This window comes from Dipodomys ordii, unplaced genomic scaffold, assembly GCF_000151885.1.
Source record: "Dipodomys ordii isolate 6190 unplaced genomic scaffold, Dord_2.0 Scaffold128, whole genome shotgun sequence".
Lineage (NCBI taxonomy): Eukaryota > Metazoa > Chordata > Mammalia > Rodentia > Heteromyidae > Dipodomys > Dipodomys ordii.
This window is the reverse complement of record NW_012267344.1, coordinates 638,545-650,671: the sequence shown is the minus strand read 5'-3', so window position 1 is coordinate 650,671 and position 12,127 is coordinate 638,545. Positions and strand designations below refer to the sequence as shown.

Here is a 12,127-nt window from a genome sequence, read left to right as displayed (position 1 = left end):
AGGCCCAGAGTTCAAGCCCCACGACCGACAAAAAAAATAAAAAAAAATAGATTCACTAGACAAGTGTACCCTCCTCCAGGGCATATTAAAGTTAACAGTGCCAGATACACAAACTAAAATGTTAACCTTTTTTTTTTTCTTTTTTTGTCAGTCATGGACCTGGGTTGCTGTCCCTGAGCTCTTCAGCTCAAGGTGAACCCTCTACCGCTTGAGCCACAATGCCACTTCTAGTTTTCTGAGTGGTTCACCGGCAATAAGAGTCTCATGGCCTTTCCTACCCAGGCTGGCTTTGAACTGTGATCCTCAGATCCAGCCTCCTGAGTAGCTAAAATAACAGGCATGAGCCACTGGCTTCAGACTTAGTTAACCTTCTTTAACTAGCACACTTCCCTAGGTTCAGTCGTGTAGCTAAGTAATCATGGCCTTAATCCTGACGCACATGGGAAAAATACATGAACACTCAATTAATAAAGGTGGAATTAAGTGCTACATAACTTTGAAGACCTACTTCTAAAACAAAAACAACTGTTTATTGTGTTAAGTCAGGCCCAGTGGCTCACACCTGTAAATGCTAGCTAACAGGGAGGTGAAGATTAGGAACTGTTCAAGGCCAGCCTGATATTAAAAAAAAATGAGACACCATCTCAACCAATGGCTGGGGCTGGGCAGGTGCATGCCAGGCTTATGGAGGGAAGCAAGCAATGCAATGGCTGGATGCCAGTGGCTGGAGCCCAGTCATCTCAACCTGAGACACGGGCCAAGAAGACATGACCCTACCAGAAGTCTGGGGGTGAGGGGGGGAAGGGAAGAGGGGGACACTGCTTTTTTTTTGGGGGGGAGAGGAGACTGCTTCTGTGCAGAGAAGACTAAAAAGGAGGGGGGTGGGATTGGAGGCACCTCCTAAAAATGAGCTGTTCTCTCTGGGTTCTAGGTGACACCCCAAAACACACACACACACCATCCCACGGTCACCCCCAAATATCAGGGGTGCTGTCTTCAATTACCTGTCCTGAATTCCATGTGTGGGGTGGGGTGGCAGGTAAAAATGTGAGGGATACACCACCCTGTTTCTCTCAGGGGACTCCTGGCAGGTTGTATCGGGGTAGGGGGATAGGGGGGAGGCTCCAGCCTCTGCCCACCTCCAGCTGCTAGATGATGACACTGGCACTGGAGGCAGCAGGGCCCCACAGTTAGCAGGACAGGCCTTGGAAGAAGGGCTGGACACTGCGACTTCCGGTTGCTCAGCGCTCCAAGCTGTTACTCTCTAGCAAGCTTCGTCTCTACGGTGTCACCGCCCCACCAAGCTGGATACTGGGACTTCCGGTTGCTCCTCGCTCCAGACTCGATCTCTCTAGGAATCCGCGTCTCTATGGTTCCTGGCTTTCTCCTCCTCCTTGAGGGAGGTAAGGCCAAGTTGGAGGCTGAGCTCTACCCTAGGCCTTTGGAGCTTTAGGTTGTGCTAACTGCCTGTGTGGCGGCCTTCTGTGACCAGGAAGGGTTTACTATACTGAATCAGGAGGTTGTTGCTGGTGCCAGAATTAACCAGCTGCATCACCCCACCCTATATATATATATACACACACACACACACACACACACATTTTCCACAGTAGAGAAACATTGTAGCTTCAACCAAAATGTTCATTTTCATTTTTCCCCTCCTTTCATGAAATTTTTGACATACTAATATTGTCAGTTTTGATGATACGTAGGATCCCTAATATTGTCAGTTCTGATGATATGTAGGATCCCTTTTACAACCACTTAAACTTTTAACAAGTTTTACCTACTCAAGAGCTGGTGGCTCACATCAGTAATTATACTTGCTCAGGAGGTTGAGATCCAGAGGATCTTGGTTCAAAGCCAACTGGGAAGAAAAGTCTGAGACTTTTATCTCAAAAATAATCTGGGGAGGCAGGGAGGAGGAGAAGGACTGGCTAAGAACAGAGAGACCCTAACTGTTGCCAGATGGAGTGTGTGTGTGTGTGTGGTGTGTGTCTGTGTGTGTGTGTGTGTGTGTCTAGGCATGCATATTGGTACTAGAACTTGAACTCAGAGCCTGTGCACTGTGTCTTTTTTCACTCAAGTCTGGTGTTCTACCACTTGGGCCAGAGCTCCATGTCTGACTTTTTGTTGATTAATAGGAGAGAAAAGTCTCATGGACTTCCCTGCCCCAGTGAGATGTGGATTTCTATCCTCATGGTCTCAGCCTCCAAACTAACCTCCAGAATTACTGGTGTGAGCTACTGTCTTGGGGCTGTTTTCTTAGGGGCACATTTTTCCCTTGCTATCTAGAAACGTACTAGGAATGCAAGAGTTTAGGTAGCTCACCAGCAGCTCACAACTGAGGGGAAAGAAGAGACACTAAATTTTTGTGTTCTTTTAACCTAAATGAATGTGTGTGTGTGTGTGTTGTGTGTGTATTGTTGGCAACTCTTAAGTCAACTCATCTTAGAATTGCAAGACAAAAGAAAGCCAAGTGCCAGTGGCTCATGTCTGTAATACTAGCTACTCAGGAGGCTGAGATCCGGAGATCGTGGTTCAAAGCCAGCCTGGGCAGGAAAACCTGTTGCACTCTTCCAGAAAACTGGAAATGGCTCAAAATTGTAGACTGCCAACTAGCCATGAGCCAAAGAAGATCAGGAGCCAGGCGCTGGTGGCTCACGCCTATAATCCTACCTACTCAGGAGGCTGAGATCTGAGGATCTCGGTTCAAAGCCAGCCTGGGCAGGAAAGTCCGTGATACTCTTATCTCCAATGAATCACTAGAAAACCGGAAGTGGCGCTGTGGCTTATGCTGTAGAGCGCTCGCCTTGAGCTGAAGAGTGCAGGGACAGCGCCCAAGCCTAGAGTTCAAGCCCCACAACTGACCAAAAAAATAATAATAATATGATCAGGGACAGTGCCCAGGTCCTAAGTTGAAGGTTGAGGAAGGCTGAAGGAGGAGGCCCACAAGTTGAAGGCTAACCTGAGACCCATCTCAAAAACAAAACAAAAGACAGAGGGTTGGTGTTCATGATTTTACTAACAGGCTCTAAAAGGAATTGGTTTGACCATAGTTCAACTCTCACTAAGACATGGCCATAATTCAGTCACTGCTAAGCACTAGAGCAAGGGTATAATTCCAGTACTTTAAGTTCCTAAAGTATGTTCCTTTGTTCCCACTGTCAAGGGAAAATAAGCATGCATTCATTATCTTCAAACTATACCCTAGTTTTCTCTAAATACAAAAGTAGTACAGTTTCATTGTAGAAAATTCAGAAAACATAGAAAAGTGATACGGAAGAAAATAGAGATCATCAACAATTCTATCACTCACAAATAACTGGCTCTACTTTGGGTTACTTCCTTCCTCTTTTCCTACACATAATTTTTTAATTAGAAAAAAAACTGGATCAGTTTCATTGTTTTTCTTTCTTTCATTCACCTGTCGTTTTTTCCCCCCACACAATTTCCCGGTGGCATTAACATATTCTTCAAAAATGTTTACAATGTTGCCGGGCACTGGTGGCTCACACCTGTAATCCTAGCTACTCAGGAGGCTGAGATCTGAGGATTGCTGTTCAAAGCCAGCCTGGGCAAGAAAGTTCATGAGACTTTTATCTCCACTAAACCACTAGAAAACTGGAAGTGGCGCTGTGGCTTAAGTGGTAGAGCACTTGTCTTGAGCTGAAGAGCTGAGGGACAGCGCCCAGGCCCAGAGTTCAAGCCCCAGGACCAACATTTTTTTTCTCTTTACAATGGTTGCAGAAACATTATTAAGAATACACAATCAAGCAAAGTGCCAGTGATTCGCACCTGTCCCCCTAGCTCCTCAGGAGGCTGAGATCTGAGGATCTAGGTTTGAAGCCAGCCAGGGCAGAAAAGTCTGAGGGACTCTTATCTCCAATAAACTACTCAGAAAAAGCTGAAAGTTGCGCTGTGGCTCAAGTGGTAGAATAGTCCCCAGTGAGTTTAAGCCCAGGCTAAGGAAAAGAAAAAGAATAGCCAATCAGCCACCAATTACAGGTGGCTCACACCTGTAATGCTAGCTATTCAGGCAGCTGAGATGTGAGGATCACAGTGTGATGCCAGACATAGGCAGGAAAGTCTCTGAGATTCTCATCTCCAGTGAACCACAAAAAGCAGGAAGTAGAGCTGAGGTTCAAGGGACAGGGCTCTAGCAAAAAAGTTTAGGGGTGGAGCCCAGGCCCTGAGTTCAAGCTTCCAGGACCAGCACAATAGGGACAGAGAGACAGAATAGACAATCATTCAGTTAACCCAGTACTGTTGGAAAATCATTTGGCTTTTTTTCCTTTCCGTTATATCAACGCCAGCAGGACTATCATTCCTTTTGTTCACCTTTGTGTACATATTTTCCCTGCATAGATTCTTTTTTTTTTGTTTGGTCAGTGGTGGGGCTGGAACTCTCGGCCTGAGTGCTGTCCCTCAGCTCTTCAGCTCAAGGCCAGCGCTCTACCAGTTGAGCCACAGCGCCACTTTTGGCTTTCTGGTAGCTTATTGGAGGTAAAAATCTCATGGACTTTCCTTCCTGGGCTGGCCTTGAATCCCAATCCTCAGATCTCAGCCTCCTGAGTAGCTAGGATGACAGGCGTGAGCCATTGGCACCCGGCACAAAACTACTTTTCAGAAAAGAAGCAGTTAGCTGTATGGTTGACAATTGGTTGATTAGGAGACTTCTATGTCCTTGCTATGTTTTCTCTGATGTTGAAAAAGCTGCGAGCTGTAACGGTAGGCTTTCCCACAGAGCTCACACTTGTAAGGCTTCTCCTTCGTGTGGGTCCTCAAATGGAGAATAACTTGGGAAGTCTGTCGGAAAGATTTCCCACATTCATTACAGCTGTAAGGCTTCTCTCCAGTGTGAACTCTCCGATGGTCCAGAAGATTGCGATTGGAAGTAAAGGCTTTGCCACACTCGTTACAGGTGTAAGGTTTCTCTCGGCGATGGAGTCGCTGGTGTTCTTGAAGCATCTTCTTTAAGATGAAGGCTTTCCCACACTCATTGCATTCGTAGGGCTTTTCCCCGCTGTGAAGTCTCTGATGATCTAGAATCTTGGTGTGGGAACCACACGATCGCCCACACTCCTTACACTGGTACACCTTTTTCCCTTGGTGCATTCTGTGATGTTGACTGAGGTTGGAACTCCGGCTAAAGGCTTTCCCACACTCAAGACAACTGTAAGGCTTCTCTCCAGTGTGCACCCTGTGGTGGGAAATAAGTCCTGAGCTCCGACTGAAAGTTTTCCCACACTCCTTGCATGCGTAAGTTCTCTCTTCACTGTGGACTTCTTGGTGTCGGATAAGGTGGGACTTCCCGCTGAATGATTTGCCACACTCGCTGCACCTGTAGGGTTTGAGTCCACTGTGAATTCTCTGATGCACTACTAGGTTGGAGCTGTGACTGAAAGCTTTGCCACACTCCCTGCACTTGTACGGTTTCTCACCAGTGTGGATTCGTTCATGCACAGTAAGGTTGGCACTCTGACTGAAGGGTTTGCCACATTCCGCACACACATACTGTCTCTTATCAACTTGAACTTTCTCCTTTGTTAGAGGACCCTGGTGCTGGCTACCATCTCCTTCAGGTTCTGGATCATTCCCTTCTGTGAGGATGGTTTTGTCTTTCATCACAGGGTATTGGAAATTTCTTGTCTTTCTCCTCATTGTTACCTGATGAAAAGGATGCTCTTTTATTATTATTATTTTTTTTTCAGAGGAGCTGTTGATAATGGTGGCATCCTGAGCATCACGTCTGTGGAATTCTTGCAAGAATACGGTGTGAGGATGGTTTGGTTTGGTTTCGTCTTTCAGGAATAGTGTCAATACCTCCTCAACCCCAGCTTGACCGTTTAACTGAAAAAAAAAATAGATGTTGTACATGTCACCATTGGTGGTTCATGCCTGTAATCTTAGCTACTCAGGAGGCTGAGATCTGAAGATCATGGTTCAAAGCCAGCCCAGGCAGGAAAATCCCCAAGACTCTGATCTCCAATAAACTACCAGAAAACTGGAAGTGGCACTATGGCTCAAGTGGTAGAGTGCTCACCTTGAGCTGAAGAGCTGAGGGACAGTGCCCAGGCCCAGAGTTCAAGCCCCATGCCCCAAAACAAAAAAAAATCAACTATAATCTGGCCTCTACTATGTGAAATGACTAATCTCCAGATGAGTTTGGCTTGTAGTTGAGTTGGCTTTCTTTCTTTCTCTCTTTCGTTCTCTCTCTCTCTCTCTCTCTCTCTCTTTCTCTTTCTGTCGTCAACAGCTTGAAGTCAGGGCCTGGGCACTGTCCCTGGGCTTTTTTTGCTCAAAGTTAAGGCTCTACCACTTTGAGTCACAGCTCCACTTCTGTTTTTCTGGTAGTTCATTCGACATAAGTGCCTCATGGACTTTCCTGCCTGGGCTAGCTTTGAACCACCAAGCTCAAATCTCAGACTCCAGAGTAGCTAGGAATACAGACGTGAGCCACCAGTGCCTGGCTAGCTGATCTATTTTCTTATTTGGAGTGATATAGTGGCTGGCACCTAATAGACACTCAAAATTGTTCTATAGAAGAGCAAGCACATTCTGTCTTAGAATATGAGCTAAGAATTCTAGAAACCCTCTAGGTACAGCTAAACCACCTTGGTTTGCCCCTGTGTATTCTCAGGGCCTGGGCACTGTATCTGAGCTTCTTTTGCTCAAGGGTAGCACTCTACCACTAGAGCCACAGCACCACTTCAGGCTTATGTGGTACTGTAGAATCAAACCTAGGGCTTCATGCATACTAGGCAAGCACTCTACCACTAAGCCACATTCCCAGCCCTCCTCCTCATTATTTATTTATGTCATTTGTGGGGCTTGAACTCTGGACCTGGATGCTGTGAGCTACTGATGTCTGGCTATCCACATTATTTTAAAAGTGATTAATAAAAATTTAATAGGATCACAGTTTGAAGCCAAGCAGGGCAAAAAAGTCCCCATGAGACTTTTCTCTCCAATTAACCACTCAAAATCCAGAAGTGAGCCGGGAGCTGGTGGCTCACACCTGTAATCCTAGCTACTCAGGAAGCTGAGATCTGAGAATCGTGGTTCAAAGCCAGCCCGGGCAGGAGAGACCGTGAGACTCCTATCTCCAATAAACCACCAGAAAACCAGAAGTGGCGCTGTAGCTCAAGTGGCAGAGTGCTTGCCTTGAGCTGAAGAGCTGAGGGACAACGCCCAGGCCCAAAGTTCAAGCCCCACCACTGACAAAAAAAAATCCAGAAGTGGTGCTGTGGCCCAAGTGGTAGAGTGCTAGCCTCAAACACACTGAAGCTCAGGGACAGCAGCCAGGTCCTGAGTTCAAGCCCCATAACAGACTAAAAAAATTCATTTATAGACTTATGATCTACAACCTGGTATTTCTGATTTATGTATAACTTGTACAATGAAGCTGGGCACCAGTGGCTCATCCAAGGAATGAGAAATATTTGCTTTCAGTCCTTGACCCCTCATCCTTTAGCAAGTAGGAGTCCTGTCTCAAGACTAATTTCACAGTCTAACTCTCACCTGTTCAGCAAAGATGATTTGTATGGCAGCAACTTCACTCCAAAGGATCTACTCAGCTCATTTTGCCTGGTTTCCTCTTTAGATTCAATGAGGAAGCTCCTAGTACAGTCGAGAATTGCTGTTGACAGATACGAATGATGAGTTCTCTTAGGTCTCAACTCTAAGCAGATATTCAGACAATATCCATTCTAATTTCTTGTCCTTAAGAATTGTGGATGGGCGCCGTGGCTCATGCCTGTAATTCCAGCTGCTCAGGAGGCTGAGATTTGTGGAATGCAGTTTGAAGCCAGCCGAGGCAGGAAAGTCCATGAGAGAGACCTACCTCCAACTGATCATAGGAAAAAACTGCAATTGGCTCTGTGGCTCAAGTGGTAGAGTGCTAGTCCTTGAGCAAACGCTAAAGGACTAAAGAGCTAAAGTAACTCCATTGTGAGATTAACCCCACCAACCTGTAGCTGTGCTGCCCTTAAATTAACCCCAAAAGAGAAAAAAAAAAAACCTCAAGTTGCTACCAACCCTGCACACCCTTAAGAAACAGAGCAATTGCCCAAGTGTTCCATCAGAAAAAGAGAAGTGTGGTCAGGGTGGACGCAAACCTCAATACTATGCAATTTTTAACCAATCATGTAACTGCTTGTGTGGAAACCCCCTGAACTTGTGAACTTGTTTGCTCAATACTATAAAAGCTATGCTGATTTTGTGCTCAGGGTCTTTTAGTGTCACCGGTTACTGAGTGCACGGAGGACCAAGCTCAAGCTTGTGATAAACGACTCTTTGCTGTTTGCATTGCTCATGGTCTCTGGTGGTCTGTGAGGGGGCATCTGAAATCTGGTAGTTCATCTGGGGGCTCATCCGGGATGCCCCCCTCCAGAAGCTCACCCAGATGCCTGATCAGCAAGTCGTCTAGCCGGCTGGTAAGTAGGGGTGCAGCTGCTTCATGTGAAATGTTTTGTGTTTGATTAGCAAGTAGGGTTTTGTGACTGGCAAGAAACCTATAAGGTCACCAGTGGGCCGGTGGAAGACGTTCTCCGGACCCTTAGGGGAAGCCACCTCCCTGGTGGGGATGCTCCGGCCTCCGCCACTGCGGGTAAAGGGTGGATTCGAACTCGAGTCTCGGCGCACATGCTGTCCCTGTCTTGTCTGTATTTGTCGTTCTGATTCAGTGCCTCTTTTTCTTTGTTCATCTTACTTTTATTTTCAGATCAAAGGGCATCCTGGAGTCCCCCAAAACGGGTGGCCAGTGGCTTCTTTCAACCCAGCCACTCTCCCGCTTTATTTAATCCTTTTGGAATTCCAGGACGACATGAAGAGTCGATTTATTCCCCAGAAGACCTCTTTCTGTGCGCTGGAATCCCCAACCCGAGCCAGCGCCGACTTTATCAATTCCTTCTCAGGTGCCTATTCCTTTCAGCAGTTTCCTCCTTGGGCTGGGCCCTTTTTCACTTTGAAATGGGGCAGGACCAGAGTACTCCCTTGGCTCTCCTGACTAATCATTTTAAGGATGCTAAAGACAGGGCCCACAATTTGAGTTTGGAAATCAAGAAAGGCAAGTTGATCACTCTTTGTCGGTCAGAATGGCCGGCTGTTGAGATTGGATGGCCCCCAGAGGGCACCTTTAACCTGCCAATCACTCAGAAGGTAAAGCATCAAATATTTTTGCCTGGAAAACGGGGACACCCAGATCAGATTCCTTATATCCTGGTGTGGGAAGATCTGGTAGAAACTCCCCACCCTCCGCAGGTGGATATCCCCCTTCCTGTTCCCCACTCCTGGCCCATCCACCATATTGACCCTAAAAGGCCCACAGGTGCCTAGTCCATCAGCGCCTCCTCCTGTTCTGATGGATGAAGATCCGAATCTCCTCTTCCTCAATACTCCACCCCCACTTAACCCTACCCCGCAGTCCCCGGCAGCGCCTCTGGCCCCCAAGGAGGCAACAGTGGCAGCAGGGTGGGGGGGGGAGATAGAGGGGAAGACTTAGAGGGCCCTGCCGGGAGGATGCGAGGTCGCACCCTTAGAACTGCCAGTCCGCATCCTCTGGACTCGACCATAACCTTGCCGCTTCAGGAGATCAGACCACCCGATGGCAAAGGGAACCCGAGACTCCAATACTGGCCCTTTTCCACCAGTGCTTTATATCATTGGAAGTCCCAAAATGCAAAATTTTCAGAGAACCCTAAAGATTTGATTACTCTTTTAGATAGTGTAATGTTTACTCACCAGCCTACCTAGGATGACTGCCAGCAGTTGCTCCGGATCCTGTTTACCACTGACGAAAGAGAGAGGATCCAGGCAGAGGCCCAGAAACTAGTCCCAGGAGATAACGGGCAGCTCACCCTTAATCCTGATCTAATTAATGCTTCCTTCCCCTTGACCAGGCCCTCCAGACAATTGGGATTACAATATGGCTACAGGTAGGGAGAGGCTTCGGGTCTATCGCCAGACTCTAATGGCGGATCTCCGGGCAGCTGCTTGCAAGCCCACTAATTTGGCCAAAGTATCTTCAATAATGCAGGAAAGGAATGAGTCCCCCTTTAGACAGTACACCCCCATGGATCCAGGTGCCCCCGAAAATCAGGCTGCAGTAGTCATGTCCTTTGTTAACCAGGCAGCCCCAGATATTAAAAGGAAACTACAAAAGCTTGAGGACTTGGAGGGTAAGAATATTCAGGACTTAGTGAGAATAGACCCAAAAGTATACAATAATAGAGATGCTCTGGAAGAAAAGCAAGTACGGGCTACCAACAAGACCCCAGAGACAGGTAGGAGGCAGAGGCCGAGGACTAGGGCCAAACCAGTGCACCTTTTGCTGTGAGACCGGACATTGGGCTAAAGAATGTCCCAAAAGAAAAGAACAGAGATCCAGACAGTGCCCCCCCAGACCAATGTTAATGGTCGCACCCCTGAATGAAGACTAGGGGCAACGGGGTTCGGGGCTCCCCTCTCCGAACCCGGGGTAACTCTTAAGGTGGAGGGGACTCCGGTAGACTTTCTAGTTGACGTGGGGGCTCAGCATTCAGCCTTGATTGAGCTTAGTGGAAAGGTTTCTGACGATGCTGCATGGGTACAACGAGTTACCAGAGTAAAGAGATACCCGTGGACCACGAAAAGAACTGTTGACCTTGGGAATGGGAGAGTGACTCATTTTTAGTCATTCCCTACCCCCTTCTGGATCGAGATCTGTTGACCAAGATAGGGGCACAAATTCATTTTCACCCCGGTGGCCCTCGAGTAAAGACTCACGAGGTCAGCCATTTCCTATGCTGACTTTGGCTTTAGAGGATGAATACCACCTTCACCACCAACTGCAACCTCCAGACACAGACATCAATTACTGGCTGAGCAGGTACCCCGGGGCTCGGGCCGAAACTAGAGGGATGGGCCTGGCCCTCTTTATTGAGCTAAAACCAGGGGCTGATCCGGTCAGGGTCCACCAATACCCCATGACCAAGGAGGCCCGAGTGGGATTAACACCCCACATTTGGAGGCTATTAGAGCAGGAGGTGCTACGCCCCTGCCGATCTGCCTGGAACACCCCACTGTTACAGTCTGGAAGCCCAACTCCAATAAGTACAGGCCAATATAGAACTTAAGGGAAGTAAATAAGAAGGTCATGGACATTCACTCTATAGTGCCTAACCCCTACACTCTCTTGAGTGCCCTCAGTACAGGACCTGGTACACTGTCCTGGATCTCAAGGATGCATTCTTCAGCCTGCCCTTGGCACCCAAAAGCCAGGATCTCTTCATGTTTGAATGGACAGATGCAGAAAACGATATTAACCGTCAGCTGACTTGGACACGACTTCCCCAAGGCTTCAAAAACTCACCAACCCTCTTGGATGAAGCTTTACATGAGGACTTGGATGAGTTTTGGGAAAGCCACCCTGGCTTGACTTTACTACAATACGTGGATGATTTGCTTATAGCTGCAGAGACTCAGGAAGAGTGCACTCAGCGAATGGAGGACTTACTCCAGACTTTGGGTAATCTGGGGTACCAGGCATCCACCAAGAAAGCCCAAATCTGTAGATCAGAAGTGACATATTTGGGGTACCTTCTAAAAGAGGGGCAGCATTGGCTGACTGAGGCAAGAAAAGAGACTGTTCTTAAAATACCGTGACCCGACTCCCCGTGATGGGTAAAGGAATTCCTGGGGTCCACCAGCTTTTACTGCTTATGGATCCCGGGATTTGTGGAGTTGGCCAAACCCCTATATGAGATGACCACAGAAAAAAACCACCTTTCCAATGGACAGAAAAAGCAGAGCAGGCATTTCAAAGACTAAAAACAACCCTGCTGTCCACCCTGGCTCTGGGTCTGCTGGACGTCTCTAAGCCTTTCTACCTCTATGTGGATGAGCATAAGGGGGTAGCAAAAGGGGTTTTGACACAGCAGCTGGGACCCTGGAAATGATCAGTTGCCTATCTATCAAAAAAACTGGACCCAAGCTGGCCACTGGTGGCTCATGCCTGCAATCCTAGCTACTCAGGAGGCTGAGATCAGAGGATCGTGGTTCAAAGCCAGCCCGGGCAGGAAAGACCATGAGACTCTTATCTCCAATAAACCACCAGAAAACCGGAAGTGGCGCTGTAGCTCAAGTG

The 12,127-nt window shown here is 47.6% G+C and overlaps 1 protein-coding gene across 1 annotated transcript; it reads right to left on the bottom strand.

Moving 5' to 3' along the window:
• Positions 1-4,668: 4,668 nt before the first annotated feature.
• Znf660 (zinc finger protein 660) lies at positions 4,669-5,664 on the bottom strand. Its single transcript, XM_013030211.1, has one exon. The coding sequence runs from the start codon at positions 5,662-5,664 to the stop codon at positions 4,669-4,671; it is 996 nt and encodes a 331-aa protein (XP_012885665.1).
• Between the last annotated feature and the right edge of the window lie 6,463 nt (positions 5,665-12,127).